Below are 27,773 nucleotides of genomic sequence, written 5' to 3'. Positions count from 1 at the left end.
CACCATAGTTGAGTCATACTTTTTATTGTTAGTTTTACTTAGTAAATGAGGCAAACCTGTGAGAAGAGCAACACAATTTTACTAGATGCTCAGTGCAGTGGACCTGTTTCTTATTGAATGACTCCCTTAGTGGATCCAGCCCTCACTGCCACATTAGGCATTTAGATCCTGACAACTCTTGCTCCCCCATGCTGTGGACATCTAAAGTTCTACCACTGTGCATGTACAAAGCCACTTTAATCCCTTAAGAGGAACAACCTCAATGGGAGAGACTGGTCTGGGGATTTGAAGCCAGGTTTCCCACATCTTAAGTGTTTTAAGCACTGAGCTATTGTGTAGGGGATAGCACCACCACCTAGGTTGCTTTGAGATTAAACCACATGCCTTTCCTCGGCAGCCTTGCATAAATCCAGCTCCATGGAAGAGGAGGAATCCGATTGTTCTTTGTCAGTACGTACTCCAAGGATGAAATGTTAGGCTCCAGGACCATGGCTGATTTTTGAAAGACTCAGAGTACCTCAATGAGACATTCAGTCCAGAGCGATAACACAAGGTTCTGTTTCTCTGCATCCGACTTGAGGCTCAGTTCCTTAACAGCGATAGTAGCACTTCTCCAGATTTGCTTCAGTGCATCCATGTGAGATAAAGGAAAACGTAATCCATGAGCCTAAAAAGGAAATTACCCCCAAAAAATTAGGGAAGGGTAGAACTGAGGCCTAATTGAAACATTTTACGAAGTCTCTCCCACAACACTGTATGTGTTTGTTTTAACACGCAGCTCACCTCTGCTGTACCTGCACTGATGTGATGCAAGTGCAAACACCAACAGTGCAGAGCATCCACGGTAGGTATCCTGTTCTGGGAACATGAAGCATGTGTTAACAAACACCATCTGGATTATCATCCCTGCTGAAAGGAACATAGTGCTCCTGGGGGGTGTCACATACATTTACCTCATTCATATTTTTAGGTTGCACCACTGCCTACTTCAAAAACCACATGTACGTAGGTTGTGATGGCCACAACCTGTGCTCGCATAGGTGTCATGGGCCTGAGGGTTTTTCCATGGACCACATCTTCCCTTCGGCCGAGTGCACAGGGAGAGCTGCACTTTCATTCTTGTCATTTGTTTCTTGCTGTTTTTTCCTCTTTAATCCAGCAGTTGCCCCTGCAGTGGAGCTCTCAAGGGATGTATCAGCGGCATGGGCTGGGGACGCCATACCATGGCTCTACTGGATATATGCTGTGACCCTGTTCTACTCTGAGTCCCCACTGCAGCAATGTCAGGTGCATTGTGGGATTTGGGCCAGGCCTTGCCTTGGACCCCACACAATGGTTAGACTTGCCTAGATGAAGTCTAATTCCAAAGCCAGTGCAGGATACCCGTGTGCCAGGGAAGAAATTGTGAGCATAGACACACTATTTGCTACAAATACAGGGGATAGCAGTCAAGCACACCAAATTTCTCTAGTATAAACAGGGCTTGTATTATTACATTAAAATGCCAATCAAAGTGGCACAGCAAAATTTAAGTTCTACAACCCACATACAAGAGTTATGAGGGCGTATATAAAGCCTGGTTCCAATTACCAAAGCAAAAACAAGTGCTAGACAAATAGCCTAAAGTATCTTTTGCCTCTAAATATTTTGTACAACATAGCTGTTTTTGAGGAATCCTGCGTTCTCAGTTCTTTCAGGTCAAAGCTTTAGCTGGTTCAGATTTATGTTAATCAGACATTCTGACACATCCCAGAGGCATTGCCACTCTGCTCAGTAAAATATACATGATCCAGATGAAGCAAAGGCTAGTCACACTGTTAAAGTCATCAACATTGTCCTGAAAGGAAGGATCCTTTCAGGCATAGCGATAAAAGCACCAGTCACAGGCTCTCTAAAGGAAGAGGTCTTCATGAAGTTCACATTAAAAAAAAAACAACCCCACACACACTCTGTTGGCACATAACTTAATTATTGCATGAGTTTTAAAAATCACATCAAAACCCAAGTGCAGGGGTCAGACTGAGCCAACACATGGTCTGGTCTCTACAGAATGTAAGAGATTATTTGAACAAAAAACAAAACTGACTAGCTCTGTTGCCCAGAGTAATCCTTTTGAACAGCGCTGCCAGAGTCTGCAAACAGACAGAGAAACAAAGACCTATGGGTGGAACCCTGCTATTTAACTCAGTAAGGTGTTAATTATGGAACCTAATGGTGAACATTTGAAATGTCACCAGTGTTAAAACAAACAGCTATTCTGGCTGGTTTTTAGAATTGGGTGCAGTGCCCCCACACTTGGCTCCTGCCTCTTCCCCTCACAGCCAACTAGTCTTGACAGGGAGGGCAGCAGAGCACATAGAAGGGGGAGTGAGAAAAGCAGTGAGTTTCTGCTAATCCTCCAGCACATCTTGACTCAAGAGAAAGTGAATTAAGCCTTGCAGAACAAATCTACATGAAGCCTAACTTGGGTAATTAGCCATTTAAACACGACAAGCTGTAGAGATTCCTTTCCCTTCCTTGCAGGGGTAGAGTCAGCCCCATTACACATTTAGAGCTGGTTATAGAGCACGCTAAACATCTTACTAAACAAAATAAACAACAAACCTCAGATATCCCTTCTTCATTAGTGTCATCATCCTCATTTCCCATCATGTGCCTCTCTCTCCTGTTCTTTAAAGAGTGATAGACATAAGCCATCTCTTTGCGACGCTCATCCTAAAAGACACCAGGAGGAAAACCATTTATTACACAAGACAGTGTAAGTTAATTACTTTGATCACATCTATTTACCTGCTTACTTAAGCAGCTCATTTTAAGACTAACCCACGAACTCTTACCACCCACCCTAGTCCAGCTGTCACCTGCTTTAGTGGAGATGAAGCTACAGAATGCTAGTCTTGAAAAAGTGACGTTCAGAGACTTCTGTTTTTCAGCCTACAATGCTGACTAGATGTGCGTGGGGGCAGGCATCTCGTCTCCCCTTGACCACGTGTGGCTGAAAGGACCATAGATAGATACATAACTAAAGCCATCAATAGGTTAAGACTACAGAATGGAACTTACGTTATTTACAACATGGACTTTCCTTCAGGGTGCACATCCTGCAGGGCCTTCATAAAGGACTACATGGCTTGTTAGGATATGTATCTTGTCTACATCACAGGCCCAAAGTGATCTGAATTCGTTACTATCTCACAAATTTCAGGCCTTTGGTCAGATTCTGTGGACAACTGTCTGCCAATTGCAAGTAGTAGTTTCTGTGACAGAGTCAGCTACCCTCCAATCCGAGCACGGCTTGCCAAGGCAAGGAAGTTTGTTGTACCTGTGCTGTAGACAGAACATTAGTTTCTAAGACTATCAATCTAGATCCTTTCTCCACTAACCCCCTTCCCCTCCAAAAAAGCCTCTGCCAGCAGGCCTTGGTTTACATTGTGTCAAGAGTACTCATCAGAGACCATGATGTTACCATCTCCTCCATGGAACAACTCAATACCCATAGCCAGCATGGCAAGGCCAAGGATAACGGAGAGACAGAGGGTTACTTACAACCATAATGTAGGTGTGGCTGCCCCACTGAAGTTAACAGAGCTGCATCCTCTTGCACAAGGTCTTTAACAAATAATATGACCTAGCTGTTCTGTAGTGCTTTTCATAAGTAGATCTCAAAGCTCTTTACAAAGGAGGTAAGAATCACTCTCTCCAAAGAGGTGAAGTGACTTATTTAATGTCCTATCTTGAAAAGAATGTGTTTCAAAAGCAAATCTTCTTTGCCAAAGAGCAGCAAGAGGTATCTGAGTACCATATGGTACCAGGCTTTTTCTGGATCTAAGGCCATTAGCCAATTCCTGGTGAAAGCCCTGTGTATGGTACACAAAATCCCTGATTAAATCTACTTTGTAGAACTCCAAAATGAAAACACTCTACATTGTAAAACAGAATTGCATTACATCACTGAAATCTCATGACAAATCCTAATCAGATGCTGGGCAACTAAACAAACACTCCTACAAACAGTCCAGGACAGCACAACAAAGCAGCAAACATCACAGCAACAATCATCTGGAGTCTATGCAGGCAGTTTCATTAGACTTACAGAATTTTCTTGATCGGGTTCCACTGTAATTATGGCATGATCTTTAAACCGCAATCTGATTTTGCTGTCTAATTTTGGTAATTTTCCACCTAAGAGAAAAACATACGGTCCTTCAGAAAGGAAGGAAACTAAACCATGCTTTGCTGAGAATTTTGTTAAGCTTTTTTCTTCCTGTAGCTTAACAAAGTCTAGGAATGAATAGCTCTACTTTTGACTTCTGCTCATTCTCAAATACAGGGAGGAAAAAGCATTCTTTCAGATTCTGAGCCGTTTACACTCACACTCAGATTCATGAGACACAAATAGCTACAACAGCAAGTTGGTGTATTAGCAACAACCTCCACCAGTTAAAGCAATATGCACTCAGAATAAATATGTAATTCTAACGATCAAGCACAACATTAAACATTTGCTTCACTCATTTTAAATAGAATAGTAATCAGTTCAAAATTCAAATCATATGTAACAAATTTACTATTATCACTTTGCCCCAATCAGCACCTTTAACCCATGGATCTCAAAGCAGTTCAACAACAGACATTAGTTAAGCCTCACAGCATCCCTCCTTTCGGGAAGGTTAGGTATTAGCCCCATTTTACAGAAGGTTAAACTGAAACTGGAGCACAGATAAAATGACCTGCCAGGATTCACACACACAGTCAGTGGCAGAGCAAGGGGTAGGAAGGATTGGCAGGAACCCTGGCATTCCTTGTGATCTAATCACTTAACAGCACTTGCTGCAAAACTTCTGAAATTTCCTCCGTGCCAAGTCAGGTGCCATGGCTAGGCAGCTGATATGAGGTCATCACAGTTCATTACACTAATTATAACCATCTCATTGCTACCTTGAGCTCCCATCTGTCTGCTGCATCCAACTCTTGTCTCTTGCCTTACACCCAAGGACTGCATTTGGTGTGCATGCAAAGTGTCTACCGGAATGGGGAGTTGCTCCCATACTGAGGCCTCTAATGCTACCACAGTGCAGATAGTAATCATAATCCCCCACTAAGGGAAACAATACTAAACTTAAATGCAACCTGGAGCCAAGGGATCAGGGCTGTTCCCCAAGAAAGGTGGTAATCGGTTCATAATGAAATCCTTCTTCATGTCAGAGGATCTCAGTTCTTTGGTGTTTTCCAGCTGGTCTGCAAGACTTCTCAGAAAGCTGCTTAATCTCCTTGTTGAGTCAGCTATATCCACCTGCTGAATACACAGAGACCCTCACACATGAGCCCACATTAATTATCAGAGACAATCCTAATTCACTAAAGAAGGGATAGGTCAAAATCCTCAAAGCATTACAGATGCTGGGAACCATGCTACTGTGTGGAGTCTGAAGTTGTATGAGGAGAGTGCTCACATTTGGGGCTGTCAGTATCCCTTTGAACTGTTTTTTCTCTATGAAAAAGTGAAGTTTCTAGTGAAGATCTGCTAAATCGATGACAGAGCGCTCTCCGGTCTACCCCAGTACTCCAACTCCCCAAGAAGAGTAAGGGAAGTCGACCAGAAAGCGTATCTTGTTGACTCAGCGCAGTTAGGACACCGGGGTAAACCACATTATTCATGTACCTAGGGTAGCATGACTTAGGTCAACTTACCCCGATAGTAAAAACAAGCCTTAGCATCACTAAGAACGCCGCCAGAAGGAGGTGGCATCTGAAAGGGACCCCAAAGCAACACTATGACTGAGAGGAAAGTGTCAGAGCTTGGGAACATGTTGGATATGTAGAGAGGGCAGTTCAACAACCTAGACACAGCTTCTGGGCGACCTATTCCTTGGGGTTGAAAACGAAGGTGAACTGCAAACCTCAAAAGGAGGTGGTTTTGGTACTACACAATGGGGCCAACACGTCAATAGGGCTATGAGCTGCACTCTCCTGAACATTTCTTTAACATACAGAAGTTCATACTACATTTCCCCTCACAATTTCATCTCTTTACCATCAGTAGTTGCCTTGGTATACTTGTCCGTAGAGCCACATCTTCCTTCGCTGTATCAAACACAAGCCCAGGAATCGCATCTAACAAGAAATCTCCCCAAGAACTGCAGGGTGGAGGGAAACAAAAACAACTGAAATGGTGACACTGAAATAAGGCTCAAAGACACTATCTAAGCTGCTTCTCATCTACATAGAATGGAAGCTATGTATAGCTAACTTGGATAAAGCAAGTGTCTCTTTATTAGCATATTAGCTTGCTAATGTTGAGTTTAGATTTGCACTTAAAGCAAGGTTCTTAGTTATGTCTGAACAATACAGGGTATCCTTCCCAACTTTACCGCACTTACTCTTTGTGTATGGAGTGAATTTTCGGAGACTTTACGAATAAATCCATTACTGTATGAGTTAAAATTAATTGAAAAGTTTAAGAAATTTAGCACAGCGTCAGACCTTTGACTCCAGTGGTCATAACAAAATAACAGAGTAGCTTTCAAAAAAATTACTGAACCATTATGCAGTGGCTACATTTGAAAATTTTCTTTTAGGATTAATGGTAATTTTTTGCTGTTATTTCCCACAGCTGAAAGTTTTTGCTTCAGAGGCTGACGAAAATTCCACAATTCGTTCACAATGGCTGTCATCTCCCATTGCACTCTATGAGAGCCAGGCACAGGGTGCCCTTAGCAAAGATGGCCACTGCCTCCATTCACCTGCTCCTCACGGTGCTCTTCTTTGCCTCCTGAAAGTATAGTGGGCCACCATCTTCCCTCAGGGCAGCTTGGCTTCACTCCCAAACAGCCTTAATTCTTCCCTGTAGTGACACCATGACGAAAAAAGTGAACATGTCTTTAAAAACTCAGCTTAAACCAATCTCAGACTACAAACACTAAAATGCTTTCATAATATGGCTATTGCATGGTGTCACTGAAAGGCAGAGTTAAGGGTGTCTGGATACCTTAACTGTTGTAGTTCAGTACTTAAAAGAATTACAAACATGTTGAACTCTGATGTTGCTGGGTTTATACACCTATAATGTATTTTCCCTAAATCACAGATCTGTACTCTTAATCATGTCCATCTTGACACAGATTATGTCTGGGAATAATTAAGTCCTGAAAGGTTTCAGTTGGAGAAGAGGACTTTAGTCAAGGAGGAGTCCACACTATTCAAAAATCCCATGAAGCACCTGTCTGCATCCTAGGGTGACTACATGCCTTTGAAAAATCTGGCCCTTACTCCCTCTGCCTCAGTTCCCCATCTGTAGAAGGGAGATGATAATACTTCCTCTCTTGTCCTGTATTGTCTAGTTAGATTTAAGCTCTTCGGGGCAGAGATGGTCTCTTGCTATGTATACTGAACAGCACTAGTGCAATGGGGCCGCCATCTCGGCTGAAGCTCTAGACCAGTGGTCCCCCTCTCCTCCCTCCCTCCGGCTGGGCCAGGAGCAGAGACAAGGCTGGGAGTGGGGGCCAGGAGCAGGGGCCGGCGGCTGGGACATGGCTGGGGGCTGAATCCAGGCTGGAGCGGAGCTGGGACTGGGTGGCGCTCCCTTCCCACCCCCTTGTAGGGGCTGGCCGGGCCCCCGGCACTGCCCCCCAGATGTTCCTCTGTGCCCACCTGGGGGGCGCACCCCACAGTTTGGGGACCACTGCTCTAGGCAGTGCTGTCATACAAGTGATACGTGAATAATAATGCCACCACCTCTGATTCAGAAAAGTTTACCATCTTTTTCTCCCTATGTGTCCCAACTGCTGCTGTTCATTGGGTGTATGTGGGGAAGGAATCTTTGGCTGATGTTAGTAATTAAACACTGGGGCGGCTTCCATCTTAGAGCTTCCCCTTCCCTCCTGCCTCTGCTACATTCTAAACAGAGGCAGCTCTGACCGTAGTTTTTAAAAACAATCAATTCCCGCTACCATGAGCTGCATCGTTATTGCATGGCTACACTGCAGAGCCAGTTAGAGACCAGAGATGCACCAGGAAATTGAAGCGCCAGCAGCCTAAATAGGACAGTGAAATACTGGGAGTTCCAAGCTGAAGAAAACCCCACAACCAAAATATTAGGACTAGCCAAAGATTCCCTTCACATGGCAGGGAGTGACATCTTCAGCCACTGAAACACTTGGAGAAAGAGCACGCACTGGTAAAGTAGATAGTTAACTTTAAAATGGTGATTTTCAGGTAATTTTATAAACACATTAACATGTAATGCAAACACACACATTTTCAAAAGGACCACATTAATTTAATTTGTGTTTATATATGCACATACACACAAATAGGCAGGGCTGATGGCTGCTTGTTACTAAGGTTGCCCAAAATTTCCTGTTAAATGACCCTGTTCTCTAATTAAAGTTATCAAACTTTAGCCAAACATTTGGGCTGAAATTTTCCATGTTGGTGTCCGCCTCAGACTGAATTGTTTTGAACAATTTTAACCAAAACAGTTCAGCTGTTTCCAAGATGAAGGATAGGGAAAAATATATTTTGCCCATGTTAAAAAATTCTGCAAATCGCTTCTCTGAAATGCTCTAGAGACCACATGCTTTGGAGCAGGGATTTGAAATTCAGCAGGGAGTGGTCTTTGTGTCGGGGATGTGCCTTTTGCCATCCCCATGAAAAATCCACCTAAATTTGGCTACGTTATAAGCCTCTGAAAAACTGTACTTTGCACATGCTCAGTAGAAACTTCTTGGACTTCAGCAGCTAAAATCTCCTAAGATTCCATCTTCAAAGAGCACGCTCCCTCCCCTCACAGCTACGAGTGTGACCTGGCTACACATGCACCATCCCAACAGAGAAACTGAGCATGCTTCAGCCCAAATCTAAAGGGGAAAAGGCAGACTCTCCCTGTAATTGCTGCTCTGGGATAGAGCTTGGCACCAGAACTGAGAGCAAGGATACTCTCTCTCCTGTGCTTTCAGTGAGCCCCCACTTCCAGGCAGTGGGAAGGAAGAAGCAGTGTGATTCAAATGCAGAGGAGACAAGAGGTGGGTCTGGGAACTGAGAAGAGGAGGAAGAAAAGCTGACTGGGAGTTTAGTGTGTAGGGGTGGAAGGGCAGAGACTGGCACGGGCTGGGCACAGAGAGAAGCGTAGGCACAAGGGGGCAAGTTAAGGTTGTACAGGAATCTCAATTCTGGCATTTCCTTTTGAGTGCTTAACTTTGCAACCTTAAGTGTTCTTATAATAGTTGTTTGTGTTTCATACATGTTTAGAGTGCAACACCACACAGCTTGCGGTGTACTTAGAATTCTGTATATCCACTTCTTGGGTATACATGTTACTTGATGAATGCAGACATCCAGCCATATTAAACTGCCTACATAATCAAACCCCCATCCTGCTGTTTCTCTGTGAAGTCGGTGGAACACAAGCTAAGACTGCAAGTAAACATCACATTCATTCCATTGCCCTCAGTCACTCAGCCAAGGAAAACAACGCTTACAGGAGACACTGCTCATGATGCCAAGGAAGAGCACAAAATACGACTTTGACGACTGTTGCATTTTAAGAGCTCTTGGAAATTTTCCCCAAAACAAACAGCACGTACCACACGTTCCTAATATTTATAGTCAGTCTCATCACTGCACTTTACCTGCAGGCATGAGAAATGCAGAGTAGTAGCTTTTCCTAAGATTGCTGCCCATGCTGCCTGGATTCTTGAGAGAATGTGAAGGAAGCTTCTATCTTGTTACCAATAGCCTGACGAGCATGGATAAATATTAGGTCATACTTTTCCTCTTAAAGGAACAGCACTCTTCTAGCCTCTTGCTCATTCTCAGAACACTCTAGGGAACATGGTCCTTGATGGTACTGCTTCTCAAGTAACTCAGTGAACTGGCATTGTGTTACGCCATAGCTGATGGATTATGTTCACTCAACACCAGCCTCTCAAGCCTTCAGCAGTTATGTGACAGGGATCTGATGCAATCCAGTGTAAATCCTCCTCTTTCAATATTATTTGACAGATATTATAATAGTTGTAAGGACTGACTTGAGCAATTCCTCTTCTGATCATAAAAAGTGATCACTGCAAGTGGATCCATAAAGCAGTGAGCTTCCTCAGCAAAATCTGCACCATGACAAGACAGCATGAGTTCTGCTAGGCCAAAGCAGGTCAGGAAGTATGGTTCTAATGCTGCCTCTCGATAATACGAGCAACACACACACTGTAAAGTAACTTTTGATTACCAGAACTAAATCGCACTGTAAATCAGTAAAGACTCACCCACTGTATGGGAGAGACATGTTCTCTGCTCAAAGCCATTTCATCTTAACCTTCAGAACATGAACCAATTTCCAGGTGGAGAAAATCTGAAAGCTGGTCATTTTACATGGTCACCAGTGAATCAAGTAGGAAGTGCTATTCCAGGGTTCAGTTTTCCAGCAGCTATAAAAGGTGGTGTATTAGGTTTGTGTTGCTTTGGAGTATGGGCAGGATGAGACACCCCTACTGCTAGAAATCCTTCCCACATCTGATTCCTCACCCCGACCATTGAATCAGAGGCCAGCAGTGGAGAGACAGGTTAAGTGATAGCAGCGATCCCCCAGTGGGAAAAGGCATCAGCAGGGAGAGGGTGTAGAAAACAAAGGTGGAAGTTAATCTCTGGGGAAAGGCTGAAACGGGTAGATGAAAAGCATGAGGATATTTTTATAAAGGGACGGTTTACAGCTAAGACAAGTTTGGGTGCCTGGTGGAGGTGGCATAGGAGAGAAAAACTAACAACTCATCCTTGATGTGCTTAATATTCTCTGAGTTAAGAAATGTGCAATAAACTCTCCAGTTGGTGAGAGACTGTATAAAATGCAACACTGAATTTGTACCTGTCACCTTATCTTCCACCTAAAGTCCCCAGGTGATAAGTAATAAGTAAGTAATTAAAAATGATTCTGTTAAAAGCCGCCTACTTGCTATGTTTTTATGCAGCAATTAACTAATGATTTGCTTTCCCAGATCTTTATTACTCCTACATGAATACTGGCTTAGATTTCATTACAGTGTTGCACTTCTATGGTATCATTCATCAGAAGATCTTATAGTACCTTTTCAACAACTTTCACAAAAGCCCTGCCAGGAAGGCAGGTAAAGTATTATCCCTATATTACTGATGGGAAAACTGAGGCACAAAAGCTAGGGTATTTGCCCATGCTCACACAGCAAGTTCAGTGGCTGAACCAGGAACAGAACCCAAGAATCCCAACTACCAGGCCTTTGCTCTAGCCAACAGACAGTACCACTTCTCTGAAACACACATATTTTAGGTCACCTTTAGCATTTATCCAAACAGTGTCCAAGGAAGCCATGCTATGAAAGTGGTAAAGAATAATTACTTGTTTTGGTAGGTGCTGATGGTCACATGAGTAGAATATGATCCCCCTAGAGGAGTGTCAGCTTGGTGGATAGTTCCTCTTGGAAAGTATAACAAATCTCCTGGCTAAAAGAAAATAGAAGCAGTTAAGTATTTGAGTCTCTTGGTAACTACCTTACTGCAATGTTATCAAAATAAAGAAATTACTCCCTAGATATCAATGTTGACAGTTGAATATAAAATCATGCAATACAATAGACCCACCTTTCCATGCCACATAGCTGAGCGATGAAAGAGGACCTCTTAAGGATGGAGAGCCTGAGAGCTGAACTAAATTCTTCCTTATTATTTGTGAAGTCAAGGCAAATTAAAATTTACAATATGCACATTAAACTAGATACACACAAAATGAAGAAGTGACTGAGATCAGCCCATTGACAAAGTGAGCCAGTGGAAGAGTGACAAACAAGTGAAATGCTATCTGGATCCAACCTAACACCCTTGAAAGGGAAAAAAACTAGAGTTGCCTAGGAAAGCTAATAAAACCCATCTATGCTAGGTACTAACGTACTTTTAAACACAGTTTAAGCAGTTCTGGTAACAGGTCTTTAAAAAAATGACCACCCATCCTTCCTCCCACCACCCTCCTGTCTTAACAAGCCTTGTGAGCAAGGGCTCTTTAAAAGTGATGGCAATTTAGCAGAATGGAAATAACAGAAAATAAAGACGAGAGAGCAGAGAACAGACTGACAAAGGAACACCACCTTGAAGAAAAAATTTGCACCACTAAAAGAAACGCATCACAGAAAAATATTTCAGGCCCAGCGCAGCTCTGCAAGAAGATGTCACCACCAACCACATGCTTCAGTTCCCAAGATCAAATGTTACACAAGCACTGCCAAGGATTTGGTTAACTTTATTCCTAAAATTGATTTTAATTAGATATGTGACTGCTACTGCAAATAAGGCTAAATTTACAGCTTCTCCCATTAAATTCTGAATACCTGAACAATGTATTCCAAGAGAGAGTCATAAAATAACTATGGTATAACACAGAATAAATTTTAGTCTTAAATTTCATTTATTTGCCAGGCTCAAACCACTCTTTAGGCAGATTAGTGGTCTTAAAAAAAAAAAGATTTTAAGTGAATACTCTTCAAATGGCTTCTTCAAGTAGGTGAATTAAAGGTCTCCTCCAATTACAGAATTTCACAGGTTTTAGCAAGATCACTTATGTTTGCCCATTTATAAAGAGCTGTGGTTTGTCATAGGTAAACCACATGTGATTCACTTACCTTTTAACAAGCTTCCCTCTGCCATTAATAAATTCTCTTGATTATCTATCACAACTAGAAAGGATCCACTTGTTGACTTGTGGAGTAATTAACTTATGTTCTAGCTCACCTAGAGAGGAGCACCTCCTACAAGGAGTGCACCTAACTCTCCGGTATGTGTTAGCCCCGTTGGGAGCTCCCCACAGGAGAGTTACAACAGAAAAGATTGTAATCAAATGCTAACATTGGTTTATTACTTCTTTACAGAATGATTCGTTAATCACAACTTTGAACTATCTTGCTTTTCTAAATTATGGGTTTCCTGAGGCATGGTAAGAAACCTTATCAGTCAAATTGCAGGGGGTTATATCCCTGACCTTACATTATGAAGAACAATGGCTAATCATTTGTCCTATCTGATCTACCTTTCTCTAGACTATCATTTTGGTGATTAGGGAATAAAGTTACTAGGTGCTCAACAATACACAAAAGGGAACTGATCTACTGGGTAGAAAGAAGTCAGTTTACAGTGTCACTCGTCAGAGCTGACCAACACTTTAAGGGCCAAATCCTGCTTGCCTTATTCACTTGATAGACCCACTGACCTCACCAGACTACTCATATGAGTAAGGCAAAGCAGGATTTGGGCCCAAGTCTTTAAGGGAAAACTGGTTCATACATAAGTGCATTATCAACATTAAGATGCTATAAATTAAGGACTGCGAAATAATTAGGAGGACCATGGGTTCTCAACCTAGGGGGTCACAACCCTCAGGAGGGTTACAAACACGTGACAAAGGGTTATGGTCACACCTGTCTTTCCCTTCTTGCTAAAGGGTGGCGGGATCCCAGCTAGATAGATGGGGAAGTGTTCCCCAGTATGAAAAGGTGGATAATTTAACTGAATTAGCTATTGGTTAACTCTCATGGAGCTGAGCTCTGTGTTGGATACAGGTAGCAAACCAGTCCTTACAGTTCTCTGATGAAGAGAACCAAGTTCCACAGATACAGGCTGCAGGAAGCGGCGCAGGCCGAGGGATGTGCTGGCCACTGCTTCCCACAGCCCCCATTGGCCAGTGGGAGTCACAATTGGCCAAACCTGTGGACATGGCAGGTAAACAAACCGGCCCGGCCTGCCAGGGGCTTTCCCTGAACAAGCAGCGGACCGGCTTTGAGAACCACTGGAGTAATGTACTCTTTAATGAGATGAAGGGTACTAGAGTATGGCCCACCATATGCAACAAATGAAAGTGAAAAGGAACTATATTCATTAGACTCTGGATCAAATCTTACAACCCCTCAGACTTCTATTAAAGTCAATGAATTTCTCATTTATAATACTCACAACCTACTTCCATCCAAAGCCAGGTTTTGACTTGAATCTGTAATGCCATACACTTGGAAAGAGTCCATTAACATGAGTTTCTCATGCAGAGACCTTGCAGGATTTGGCCTTATGACTGACACAAAAGGTAGAGAAGCTCATCATAGAACCACGGAAATGTAGGAGTGCAAGGGACCTTGGGAGGCCACCTAGTCCAGCCCCCTCGGCTGAGGCAGGACCAAGTAAACCTAGGCCGTCCCTGATAGGTGTTTGTCCAACCTGTTCTTAAAAATCTCGTGATGGGGATTCCACAACCTGTCTTGGAAGCCTATTTCAGTGCTTAAGTATCCTTAGAGTTAGAAAGTTTCTCTGAATATCTAACCTAAAATTTCCCTTGCTGCAGACTGAGCCCATTACTTCTTGTTCTGCCTTCAGCAGAGATGGAAAACAGTTGTTTGCAGTTTTGGTCCCAGTATAGTAGAGAGACAAGGTGGGTGAGGTAAAATCTTTTATTGGACCAACTTCTGTTGGTGAAAGAGACAAGCTCTCTGAAGAAGAGCTCCATGTAAGCTCAAAAGCCTGTCTCTTTTATTGGACCAACCTCTGTTAGCGAAAGACAAGTTTTCGAGCTTGTAGAGAGCTCTTCTTCAGGCTGAGAGCCTCTCTCTTTCACCAACCCAAGTTGTTTCCAATAAAAGATATTATCTCACCCACCTGGTCCCTCTCTAGAGAATAAGTGATCACTGTCCTCTTTATAACAGCCCTTAGTGTATTTGAAGACTGTTACCAGATCCTCCTTCGGTCTGCTTTTCTCAAGGTTAAACATACGGGTTTTTTCAACCTTTCCTCATAAGCAATGTTTTCTAAACCTCTTATTTTTGTTACTCTCCTCTGGACTCACTTCAGTTTGTCCACATCTTTCTTAAAGTATCCAGTTTGGGGCACCACAAAATACTCCAGCTGCAGTCTCACCAGTGCCAACTAGAGTGGAACAATTATCTCCCATGTCTTACATATGACACTCCTGTTAATACACCCCAGAATTATATCACCCTTTTTTGCAACTGCATCACATTGTTGACTCATATTCAATTTGTGATCCACTGGAACCCCCAGATCCTTTTCTGCAATACTACCACCTTGCAGGTCTTTCCCCATTTTATAGTTGTACATTTGATTTTTCCTTCTTAAGTGTAGTACTTTGTATTTGTCTTTACTGAATTTCATCTTGTTGATTTCAGACCAGTTCTACAATTTGCCTATAGGATACCCGACTGCCCTTTTCGCCAGACTGTTTCCAGTGCTCTGAATATCATTTTTATAAACACATTCAGGGCATTCTTCTTAAACAATGCATCAGAAAATAAAGTTATTACACTATTGTGTTTCACAGCCAAAGCCAAGAAAGCCATGTGCAGCAAATACTAGTACCTTTAATATGAATTCATGTGTTGGATTCCCAATCTGATCCTCTGATTCCACATTGTACTCTCGAGCTAAATGTACAGTAGGTTTGTAGAGACGCCAGTGTTTCTCTCCTTCCAGCTGAAGGATAAACACCTGCAAAGGGCCACAAGACAATATGCAACAAAAAGCCATGCTGTGCCTCAAACCTCCAGTTGCTCAAATTTTGAACTCTGAAAAAACCCAAGGGACTAAGTGAGAGAGATAGGTAGCAAAGACAAAAAAAGTCGAAGTGATGGCCTTACTGGTGACACCCAGAGTTCTATAAAGTTCAAAAATAGTTCTCTGCCAGTCACATAAGAACACAGAGCATGTGAAATAGCTAGTTGCATAACAGTTCCAAATGGAACACTGAATTCTATCGAAGGCTTTGGAGACAGCTGAGAGGTACATTCTGCATGTGTTAGGTAACTAAAAAGTATGTTTGTGTGCAGCTAAAATTCCTTTAACAAACAAAACTTCTAGATGCATTTATCTGAAGTGAAATTAAAAATAAAATAAAAACAACCTCTGATTCATGAGGAGACATTTATGCCTTTTATTTGTAATATTTCTAAAACCAACTAGAAAATATTTGTTTTATTTTTAAAACATGACAGCTAAAAGAAGAGAGTCAGGCAGCGTAAGTCCCCAACTTCAGGTTTTGTTTTTTTAGTAAGTTTTATAAAATGTAATGTTTTTACATTGTAATGTAAATAACGATTTTGTTATTTTTAAAAGTTAAATGAAGACATGTCTCGATTTAAGGCTTCCCTGGCAGCATTTACAAACTAGTCACTCTAGTGTTGTGCTACTAAACAAAGTACCAGAGTGTGCCAGTCTATTTCTATTGTACAAGCTGAAGAAATTGCAAAGAAAAGAAGATTTCCAAGTTTTTACAGTTTTAATAATTGGAAGGTCTGACCCCAAGAAGTGCTAGGCACCTACAACTCCCAATGAAATCAGCAGGCTCTCTCAGGATCAGGCCCTTGATGCGTTCTAGGTAACAAAGGTAGGTCTGGAAGTTTTTAATTGATTTTTTGACCTGATCGTGACTTTTTAAAATCACCACCACTGCTGTAACACTTCTACACTGAAAGACAAAGGCTGCTGGGAAGCTTCTATAGCTTGTCGGCATCAACTTAAAATCCCACACAACAGTTCTGGAAAGCACATTTCACAGGACATTACCATCAAATTACTCAATACCTTTTCTTTAAAATGAAAGAACCCTTGTCCGTTACTTTGACCAAATCTATACCTAGACAGAACATAAACCTGTCCACATATAAACACACTCAAAGCTATCCAATAAGTGGATCCATTTAATGGCTTCCATAAAGTGAACATACTTCCACCCTTGGAAACGCTGCTTGTAAATTTACAGATAGCAAGCTTGTTCTCTCACCTCAACATCATCGTAGTGGGGAGGCAGACCCTGGGACCCTGGAGGAGTAATGTAAACATTGGAGCCAACCAAAGAGCCAAAGTAGCATTCCAGCTTCTCCTGGATCCTCCACAACTCATCCTTTAAAGAAAGCAAGTGAAATTACCACAAATAAACGTTACTTCTAAAAGCAAGTGTGGCATTTGTTTTTTTTAAAGTAATGTTTGCTGTATTACTCTAACTATGGTATCGGTCCACATAGAGGAACTTAAGTGATGGGAGAAACTGTAAAGGTAGTTTGCCAAATGTTTTGTGCTAGGCCGCAGGCCTATTAGGAGTGCTCCGAAAGATCGAGGCCTACACGCAGCAAAGCAGCGAGTTATTGGCTTTAATGAAGGTAAGTGACACACCCGCAACAGGGACTCCGAGTGTTGCTGTCACGGAGGCAGGGAACCCAGGGCACCGGAGCTTTGCCTAGGACAGAGTCCGACGAAGAGGCAAACAGCGAGCCATAATAAGCAGTACACAGGAACAGCTCATGAATATATAATTAGGTACTTTTTAAAAAGGGGTTTTTTGCCACCTGGCAAAGGGCCATTCAGGGCAGACAAAACCAGCCCAAAGCTGGTGATAGTTGTTTTTTTATGTTTTACAGTGACCTGTCGGCTCCAAGAAAGCGGAAGTTCCTTAGCTAGGCCGTAACAAAGTCTTCCGCAGTCCCTTACACCAAACAATGGAAGTTTGGAGTCCTACTAGAGAGGGATGCCAGTTGCCTCACTAGAACATGTCCATGGCTGAATGCTGTGTGGAACAGCAGAAAAAAATTAGCTGTGAAGGTAACCAGCAAGCCAGGTGCCAATCTGGAGGTGATATGCTGCCCTGACTGCTATGGAGAATAGGTAGAAGGTACCTCTACCTTCCCTTCTTTATTATTTCTACAGATTTCTACATTTCTCTATTATTTCTACAGATTCTAAAAACAATGCGGCTAAGGGGAGGGAAAAAGAAACCAGAGTCAGTCAATCAATCTGTGAATAATATCTTAATGCAATCAATATATATAGTGTCTCTATTATACAGCATAGAATCATAAAGAGAGAGTAAAAGGTCCCAGCCCTGTTACTAAAGATACCAAATACAACACAATCAAATCACATTTAGAAAACAACGTAAGTTCTTCCATTATTCACTCAGTTCTAAGACACTAAGCTAGAATCTCTGACCATTGTTTTTTTTCCCGCCCTCAGCCCGCTCCAACCTTTCCTAGCATCAACATCTGGATATTTTTAGTGGTATGCCTCCAAATATAATTTAAAGATATTTGGTGTTAGAACTTCTAGTGTCTATACTTCAGTGTTATGGAATTACCCTCTTATTTAGGCCCAAAAAATGAATTTTAGCTTTTAAATCAGACTTGCAGAGACACATGTTGGAAGATACTTTTAAATATGTCCAAAATGTAAAAGAATTGAGTTACTCTATGAAAGATGTTGAATACTAATTATTACACTGCCACTGCCAAAACCTGTTGGTTTACAGTTAAAGATTCTTTCATGTCAAACCATTGTGTGCGCAACACAAACACACACACTTTCCTCCAAATCCTTTATAAACAAGGAAAGACTCAAGCCAGCCTTATCTCCCTGAACACATACACACAGGCTTATCCAGTTATCCTAAATATAACCCACACTAGGAGAATGTGGGTCCCTGTGATTGGTTCATAGGACAAGTTTGAGTCTTTTACAATTTCCATCTAGAGCCCGTCAAACTTTTCTGCATTTTGATTGTTCAACAACAAAAAAGAATGTTTTGTGAAAACTTTCACAAAACAATAAATTAATCCCATTTTTCAACCAGCTTTAGAGCAGGTCAAGATGTTTCAAAATACCAGCAAAAATATTTTTCATTAAAAAAAAATTAATTTTTCCCCAATCAGCTCTTCTTGCAGTTAGGGGATTTTTGACCTATGATTACAGTCAATAGGACTTGGGCCCCTAAATGCCTTAGGTGTTTGTGAAAATTTTACCCCAAGCCTTTTAGTTCAACCAGTAAAGTCTCATGCTTTTAGCACTGATGGTCTAAGTTTCAAACCCTAATGATAGCTCCCCACCAGAGTCAGTTACGCTACACTATACCTCCACCAAAACACCCCTTCCGTTTGGGGATGAAAAAAGACATACAATGCACACATGAAATTTCTCTAACTCATATCCTAAAGCCAAATCTTAATGCCAGCTGCACAACATGCCAATAAACAGTCCAAACATGGAATGTCTCAACATTGCTGAGCTTAGTTATGGTTTGGCATTGCAGCTATCCAAACTGCTTTTATTACTGCCTTGTATGTTCTCAAAGAAGGTTGCTCCCATTATTCCTCTAGTTCCTTTTAAACCCTTTTTATTAATTGCATAAACGAGTTCTAAAATATGCTGCCGTCACCCACATCTGACAGATACGACATGCTTAAGGAATTACACCCATATCGGGGTCCAAAATCAATGAATAGCCTGAAACAGAGGATGCCTTCCTGCTACCCTTCTACAAGAAGGCAAAGGAGTGCTATCAATTTATGTGCATTCAACGAACACTCTAGACTGCACTATCCACTCCATCTTCAAATGCCAAATATGACATTGAGCCCCAGGACTACAGTGAAATCAAAAACACCCTAAGCAAGATATTACATTTGGGGCACAATTGTAACAGATATACCTCCCAAGAGACTAATACAAAATTAAACTGTAAGTTGGCATAATTGTGCCTAATACCCAGCTCAGGGTATTGACATTTCATCCCTTTGTAGACTATACGTGGAACCATCCTCTCCTTCCCAGGGTTACTGATTAAATCAGTGCACAGTGAACGCTAAAAAGTAAGAAAAAGACAAGCAAAAGAGAAAGCAGAGTGAGCGTTTGCTAAAATGGACCATGCAACTAATTATGCTGTCATTCAATACTAGTGTGTTTTGTTTATAAGAAGGTGGAGTGTTTTGGAAATATTTCACACCTTGCTGCCTTGCCTCAAAAGAACCGGTATTAAAACCTGCACTTGCACACAGAAACAAAAACAAGAAGGGGTGGGTGCGTGAACTTTAAGACGAAAATAAAGATGGGTAATAATTAAGTTTGTGTTTATCCTTCCCTAAATTACAATGGTAACAAAACAAGCTTTTAAGGAGGAGTTCTAATCTTCTTACACCATGGATCAGTCTGTAGACATGCCCCTTGCTAAAGCATGGAAGGATGGTGCATAGAGCAAAGTATGAAATAGTGTTTTAATTCAGACAGTTCATTTATAAAGTAGTAGGTGTTGACAGCCTGCTGGCCAGCAGCTTAAACCAATTTCCCCCTGATTTCATTAAGATACATTGTGATACACTAAAATACACTGTGCCTCCAACCTGACTGAGGCAAATAAGACAGCAGCTAGGTAATATGCAGCATTTGTATTTTACAAAAACACATAATAAGCAGGACATGAGCCACAATCTGTGGGCAACAGTAGATCTAACCTTAAATCTCTGAGGCTGGTGAAACTGTATCGTTGCTTTTTTCTGATCAAAGTCTCTCTTCAGCTGCATATAGTTCACTTTGCCATCTTTATTTAAAACCTTCTTTTTTCCATTCACACATCTGCAGATATTAAGATCTCTTCCATAGTAAAAACCCTGGCTGGACAGCTCCTTCAAATCCATTAACTGGAAGAGAGACTGGTAGTAAGCAGCCACTGAAGGGTCATCTCTCTGAATAAGCAATGGCTTTTGTTCCCAGTACTCCTTGAAGAACGTCTCTTGTTCGATGGGAAAGATCAAACTTTCAAAGACACTGTCTGGGCTGTCATAGTTCATAGGTGAAGGCGGGCAAGATGCTTCCACCTTTGCTCGTTTACATGGTACATGTACTTTCCTTCCTGTTTCGGCTTGTTTCCCTCCTTTCTTCGACATGTTCCTGTTAAAGTTAATAAAGAAAGTAAGGCCACTAGAAACAATACAGTAAATCAGCTAAGGGGTTACAGGTCCAGATCAGCCCCTCTCAGTTTAATACATGACAACCTGGGGCAGGGAAACTGCATGAAGAGCTCCTTTCTGATTCTCCCCTTCTCCTCCAAATTATTCCATAAGGACAAGGGAGAACATTCACATGTACCATGCACCTCAGTTCCTCTCACAAACACTTAGTGATTCCCAAAGACCTCTGCAGGTAGCTGTTGCTCACTTAGACCCCAATCCTGCAACTGGCTTCACATTTTTGAGGGTACTGGAGGGTTGATTTATGATTGTTGGCTGTCTCAGGTTGGCAATACTAGCTCCTCATTTATTTCTGACGACTGCCTTCAATCTCACAGTTTTACCCTTACGAAGAATGGTCGCCGCTTCTAATTTTTGTCAGCAGCACTGATGTCACAGGCTTAGCTGGCAAGATGGCCAACACCTCCCATGGCTTCCAGTGGGGGTGGGGGAAATTAAGCCAGCCTGACCTCAGGGAAGATGGTGGCCTCTTAATAACCACTGGAAGGCCAGAACATGGAGGTGCTGGAATGACCCTGTAGGAGCAGCAAGGAAGGTGAATGTGTTAGAAAACATGACAGGAAACTATGAAGAATCAGGGGGTTCAGGAAAGGGCAGGGAGGATAAGTCACACGCTGAGGAGGGCGCAGTACAATGTGATGGATAGGGGACTGTCAAGGAAAAGGGAAGGAAATAAGGGGGACAAGTGAGCGTAGGGAGTAGAAGACTGTGAGGGAATATGGAAGAAGATGTCAACGGGGTAGCTGGCTCTCCTGTTTAGTTAGGGTGGGGGATAGAACAGGAGCACCCCAGGAGATAGAGTGTAAGCAGAGTAGCAAACTGGAAGGCATTTGTGTTTAAGGTTGAATTTTGAACCTGAGATCATCACATAAGAATTTAGGATGAGCAGCTTCCCTCTAAAGGTAAAAAATTATGACTTAAAAGCAAGCCAACACACAATTATATTTTAAAAATCTTATGATTTGTGAATGCTAGGCACTGGCAATACTCAGTTTATAGGAAAGAGAAAAAAATTACACTGGAAAGAATCAAACTGGTGTCAGCCTTAACAAAGCATTAAAACTATCAAAACACTGAGGCCTTTCTGTTGCCCCTACAGAATTATACACTCTAACGGGATATATTGTAAGGCTGCACTTTGATCTTGTGCAAAACGGTCAAGCTTTGTGGTTTATACTAGGGTGGATTTAATTTAAATCAAATTGATTTAAAAATCAATAGTCAGGAAGACTCAATTTAATAATGGATTTCTACATAAAAGTGCATTCTTGTTGGTTGTTATAACCTTAATACATATTCTTCACAACTCAGAGATAGACATAGGTTTCATTTTTAGAAGGTACACACTTATACATTTTTAAACAGTGATTTATTTTGAAAACTTTTCAGATTAGTTTTACAGCTATATCAGAAAATAATTGGTTATTTCATTTACCAAAGGTAACTGAAGCCGTTATTTATGAAGTCATTGGGAGATGAACTATCTCCAATTCTACAGGTTAATCATTAGTATTTGGAGGATTGTCTTGCCCTGCTGTATTAGGAGAACATCACCAGACAGACATTTAAATTGTTTTATTTAACTAAAACAACAACGCTAAGTATTATGGATTTTTTTCTTCAACAGCAAACATATAATATTTTAACAAAACAAGCATATATGTCCCTCGCTTCTCACATTTATCTCCAGACTTCTTCTCCTTCTCCAGATCTAGTCCGCAGCCAACAATGTTCTATTCATTGAACTTTTTGAAACTTTGCACTTTTAGAGAGAGGTAAGGGATTAGGGTGACCAGATGTCCTGATTTAATAGGGACAGTCCCAATTTTTGGGTCTTTTTCTTATATAGGCTCCTATTACCCCCCCATCCCGATTTTTCACACTTGCTGTCTGGTCACCCTATAAGGGATTGACTCTGTGTTCACAAATTTGCAGAGGGACAACAGAGTTGAGGTTTCTAATTTCTCACCTCTATATATTATTTATTTACTTAAAAACATTTTTGCTGTTAAGAAGCATGTTACCTCTGGAGACACAAATCCACAGTTTGAGAACCGCAAAACTAAGCATCTCTGATAGTATCTTCTAGACTCAGCACTGAGTCCCATTGGGTAAATAAAAAGATTAACCTAAATAATCTATACAGAAGCCTGTGGAACCCCATAAAATTGGGTCCCTAATCCATGAACTATTGGAACTCATTTACAAAACTTTTCTTAAATATTACATGAATATATTGTCTCATACTATAGAATTAGAATTTATAATCCCTATTCCATGATGAGATATCTTTGAGCTATAATGCCTCTTAATTAAAACTATCTTTAGATAGGTTTTTTCCTCAAAAAGTATTTTATCAAAAAAATCCGATTTAAATAAAAAAATCTGATTTTTTTTTAAAAATCATTGATTTTTATCCACCCTGGTTTATACTGTCACTGAGAACCTGTCATTACAGACTAGCAATTGTACAGTTGAAAGTCATTTATTTTGCTCTTCTAGGCAAACAAAATGCTTGCGTGTCATTATGTAAAAACAAAGTCAATTCATCACATTGCTTCAACGATGCAGCGACACTTTAAAAAGGCAGAAAGGTAGCACATAGTGTACTGGGGAGAAGTAAAAATGCTGAAAATGTTAGAATCTACTACTATAGATACATCAATAACACAAATGTAAACAAGTTTAAGTATCTGTACTTTTAAGACCTATACCAATCACACCAGCCTCTTGGCACATTTACCTGTTTTTAAATGGAAACTTTAAATGTAATCTAGGGCTGTTGATTTATAGTAGTTAACTCACGCGATTAACTTAAAAAAATTAACTTCAATTAAAAAAAGTAATCGCGATTAATCGCACTGTTAAACAATAGAATGCCAGCTGAAATTTATTAAATATTTTTGGATGTTTTGCTACATTTTCAAATATATCAATTTCAATTACAACACTGAATAGAAAGTATACAGTGCTCATGTTATATTATTTTTATTACAAATATTTGCACTGTAAAAATGATAAAGAAATAGTATTTTTCAATTCACCCCATAAAAGTACTCTAGTGCAATCTCTTTATTGTGAAAGTGCAACTTACAAATGTAGATTTTTTTGTTACATAACTGCACTCAAAAACAAAACAATGTAAAACTTTAGAGCCCACAAGTCCACTCTGTCCTACTTCTTGTTCAGCCAATTGCTAAGACAAACAAGTTTGTTTACATTTACGGGAGATACTGCTGACTGCTTCTTATTTACAATGTCACCTGAAAGTGTAAACAAGCATTCGCATGGCACTTTTGTAGCCAACGTTGCAAAGTATTTACATGCCAGATATGGTAAATATTCATATGCCCCTTCATGCTTTGGCCACCATTCCAGAGGACATGCTTCCATGCTGATGATGCATGTTAAAAAAATAATGCATTAATTAAATTTGTGACTGAATTCCTTGGGGTAGAATCGTATGTCTCCTGTTCTGTTTTACCCACATTCTGACATATATTTCATGTTATAACAGTCTCGAATGATAACCCAGCACATGTTCATTTTAAGAACACTTTCACAGCAGATTTGACAAAACGCAAAGAAGGTACCAGTGTGAAAGTTCTAAAGATAGCTACAGCACTTGATCCAAGGTTTAAGAATCTGAAGTGCCTTCCAAAATCTGCGAGGGATGAGGTGTGGAGCTTTCAGATGTCTTTAAAAAGCAACACTCTGATGCGGAAACTACAGAACGTGAACCATCAAGGTCCGCTCTGCTTTGGATCATTATTGAGCAGAACCTGTCATCAGCATGGACGCATATCTTCTGGAATGGTGGTTGAAGTATGAAGGGACATATGAATCTTTAGCGCATCCGGCATGTAAATACCTTGCGATCCCGGCTACAACAGTGCCATGTGAACACCTGTTCTCACTTTCAGGTGACAGTGTAAATAAGATGTGGGCAGCATTATCTCCTGCAAATTGTAAGCAAACTTGTTTGTCTGAGTGATTGGCTGAAGTAGGACGCAGTGGACTTGTAGGTTCTAAAGGTTTACATTGTTTATTTTTGAATACAGTTATTTTTTGTACATAATTCTACATTTGTAAGTTCAACTTCATAATAGAGATTGCACTACGGTACTTGTATTACGTGAATTGAAATATACTACTTCTTTTGTTTTTTACAGTGCAAATATTTGTAATAAAAATAAATATAAAGTGAGCACTGTACACTTTGTATTCTGTGTGGTAACTGAAATCAATATATTTGAAAATGTAGAAAACATCCAAAAATATATTTAAATAAACGGTATTCTATTATTGTTAATTCATTTTTTTAATTATTTGACAGCACTAAGGTAAACAATCTGTAGACAGGGATTTCATTTAACAGAAGATTGGAGAACAACAGACTATATAACTTTATTGTTAAAGTGAGCAAGAAACACAAATCCAAACAGTGATATTCAATTTCTTTAAAGTGTTCCTGCTTAGAATTAAATCACTGAAGCCAAACAATGATTAAGGCCAAAATTTTAAAACCAGAGTCCAGAAACGTAGGCTTATAAACAAACATTTGAGCAACTAAATAGAAGTGACCTGAATATTACTCCTGGTGGCATTCTGTGTCAAAAAATTAAAAATTCTGCGCACAATATTTTAAAATTCTGCGTATTTTGTCAAAATAACACTATATAATTGTACCAGTTTCAATTATTTTGGTAATGTATTCAAAATACCTGTCAGCAAGTATGTCTGTAACAATACAGATACACAAAAAATTGCCCCATGTATAGAGAGTTAAAGAAACCTGTACAACAATCCAGTTCCTGTTTCTCTCCTCTCCCGCACAGAGCCCAGCTAGGGGGACAAACACACACACCCCTTTCCCCACCAGAATCCAGTCATGGGGTCCCTCCCCGGCCCAGACACTTTCACCCCCTCTACCCAAGGCCAGCTGCAGAGCCCCTCCAGCCCAGAAACTCATAGCCCTTCCCACCAGAGCCCAGCCACAACTACTCCCACCCCAGACACTCTCTACCCCAGACTCACACCTCCAACCCCTCAGAGGCCAACTGTCCAGTGACCTGTCCTGTTCATTATATGTCAATCCCCCAACTTTGTGTCATTTGCAAAGTTTATCAGTGATGATTTTATATTTTCTGCCAGGTCATTGATAAAAAAGGTTAAACTGCATAGGGCCAAGAACTGATAGTTACAGGAACCCACTAGAAACACACCCGCTCAGTAATGATTTCCCATTTACAACTGCATTTTAAGACCTATCAGTTAGCCAGTTTTTAATCCATCTAAGGTATATCATATTAATTTCATATTCTAGTTTTTTAATCAAATTGTCATGTGGAACCCACTCTCAGGATTTGAAACACCCTGGCTTCCTGAAAATACTGGATCAAATCCCAGCAAGGTCACCTCAGGCCTTCAGCCTTGCCAGGTAGATAAACAGCATTCCACGCACGAATGTGAATGTGGGGTTTCAGATGAAACTTAACAAATAAAGGTTTTGAAACGTCCCCACACTGTTGTACTGCGTGCCAGTTAGCTGCTGCCTTCTGCCAGAGCGGGGCTTGCATTTTAATAGTGCTGTATGTATGAAGTATATTAGTATTCCGGGACCCTTAAGGGATGAAAGGTGCTATCATTATAAGATATTATGCAGTCTACATATAGCTTGGTCATTTAACTGTGCATGAAGCCTCTACCCCACCCCAACCACTTTAATAGGGAGGATTCTTCATCCTTTACTCCCCTCTTCTCTAGCTCCAGCACATTAAACTGAACATTTTAATAATTACTGCCTAGGCTTGGAAAGATCAGATTTTTATCAGTTAATGTAGCTAAAATCGATTTCCCTGCACACACACAAACCAGCAACAAATTTCCATCCTTTAGGGAAATTTACAGAAAAATGCTGCTTGAAAAGGTATCAGAGTTTGATTGAAGGATATTTACTTCCTTTATTTCCACACAGGAAGTTGACAGCGTGCGCCTCAGCGCTTATAAAGGTTTAACTTCTTGAATCCCAACGTCTTTGGTCATTAAAGCATTACTGCCCCCCACCCACCCCCATTTTCCAACAACTGTGAAAATTTAAAACTTGATACAGAGGATTTTAAAAGGCGGAAGGCTCATAATGTTGCGTAACTGTGAAACACGAGAACCAGGGGAAGAGGCTTTAAACCAAACATCGGTATTCTCCACCAACAGTAAAAGCCGCAGCCTGCCCAGCCCACTCGTGCCCCAGGCGCCCCTGCACCCACTGCAACCGGGCGAGGAGGAAGGGGGGCGGCAGCGGGCACACAAAGGAACAGGGGCTCTGACACCCCCGCTGAAGCCGAGCTGTCCCCGCCCAGCGCGGCCTGACAGGGAATGGGGGGGGGGGGGGGCAGGGCCCGCAAGGTGCTGGGGGGGTTGGGGGCGGGAGGTCCGGGCGGGGGCGTGGGGAGAAGCAGAGACACAAGCGCTTGCCCAAGGGCTGCCGCCTGGGCGGGTCCGCAGGAGCGCGGCGGGCGCTGGGCGGGCAGCCAGAGGCCGAAGTTCTCTCCCGCCGCCGCCGCCGCCGCCGCCCGGGCCCCTCCTGCCCCCGGCTGCAGCTCTTACCCGGGCTGCTCGCCACGTGGCTGTCCCCGGCGTGGGGGAGCCGCCGGCCGCACTTACCTGCTCGGCGCGCGGCGGGAGCGTGACGGGCGGAAACGGTTGGGCAGGGCCCGGCCTGGAGGAGGTTGGTCCGCGCGGCTCTTCCTGCGCCGCGGGCTCCTCCCGCCGCCGCCGCCGGATCTCCCCTGAGGTGGCGGCAGCAGCCGGGTGGTTATTCCCGCTCTCCCTGGCTTGAGTTAAGATGCACCCACGGGCCTTGCTAATCGCCCCCGGCGAAGGGGAGAGGGCCGCGGCCGGAGCAGCCGTGCATGTCGCTTTACCAGCCCTCTCCTGCGTATCCGTGTGGCGGCTAGGAGGGGGTTGAGCGGA

At 41.8% G+C, this 27,773-nt stretch overlaps 1 protein-coding gene across 10 annotated transcripts; it reads right to left on the bottom strand.

Annotated features, from left to right (window-relative positions):
- Window positions 1-8: 8 nt before the first annotated feature.
- RIOX2 (ribosomal oxygenase 2) lies at window positions 9-27,757 on the bottom strand. Of its 10 annotated transcripts, none has more exons than XM_073305354.1 (11): window positions 27,465-27,757; window positions 22,237-22,335; window positions 20,286-20,721; window positions 16,793-16,912; window positions 15,373-15,501; window positions 11,366-11,469; window positions 6,035-6,137; window positions 5,131-5,296; window positions 4,094-4,182; window positions 2,605-2,715; window positions 9-667 (listed from the first exon to the last, which is right to left on the bottom strand). In XM_073305354.1, exons 3-11 carry the CDS (start codon window positions 20,715-20,717, stop codon window positions 509-511), a joined length of 1,413 nt encoding a protein of 470 aa, XP_073161455.1. In that variant the 5' UTR covers window positions 20,718-20,721; window positions 22,237-22,335; window positions 27,465-27,757; the 3' UTR covers window positions 9-508. The 10 variants fall into 10 exon arrangements, 9 of the variants coding, with proteins under 9 accessions (XP_073161455.1, XP_073161425.1, XP_073161445.1 ...); XM_073305324.1 differs by lacking the exon at window positions 27,465-27,757 and adding an exon at window positions 27,408-27,425; XM_073305344.1 differs by lacking the exon at window positions 27,465-27,757 and adding an exon at window positions 22,480-23,533.
- Window positions 27,758-27,773: the final 16 nt, after the last annotated feature.

Source organism: Lepidochelys kempii, chromosome 1 (assembly GCF_965140265.1).
Source record: "Lepidochelys kempii isolate rLepKem1 chromosome 1, rLepKem1.hap2, whole genome shotgun sequence".
NCBI classification, from domain to species: domain Eukaryota; kingdom Metazoa; phylum Chordata; order Testudines; family Cheloniidae; genus Lepidochelys; species Lepidochelys kempii.
This window is presented reverse-complemented; position numbering and strand designations above follow the sequence as displayed.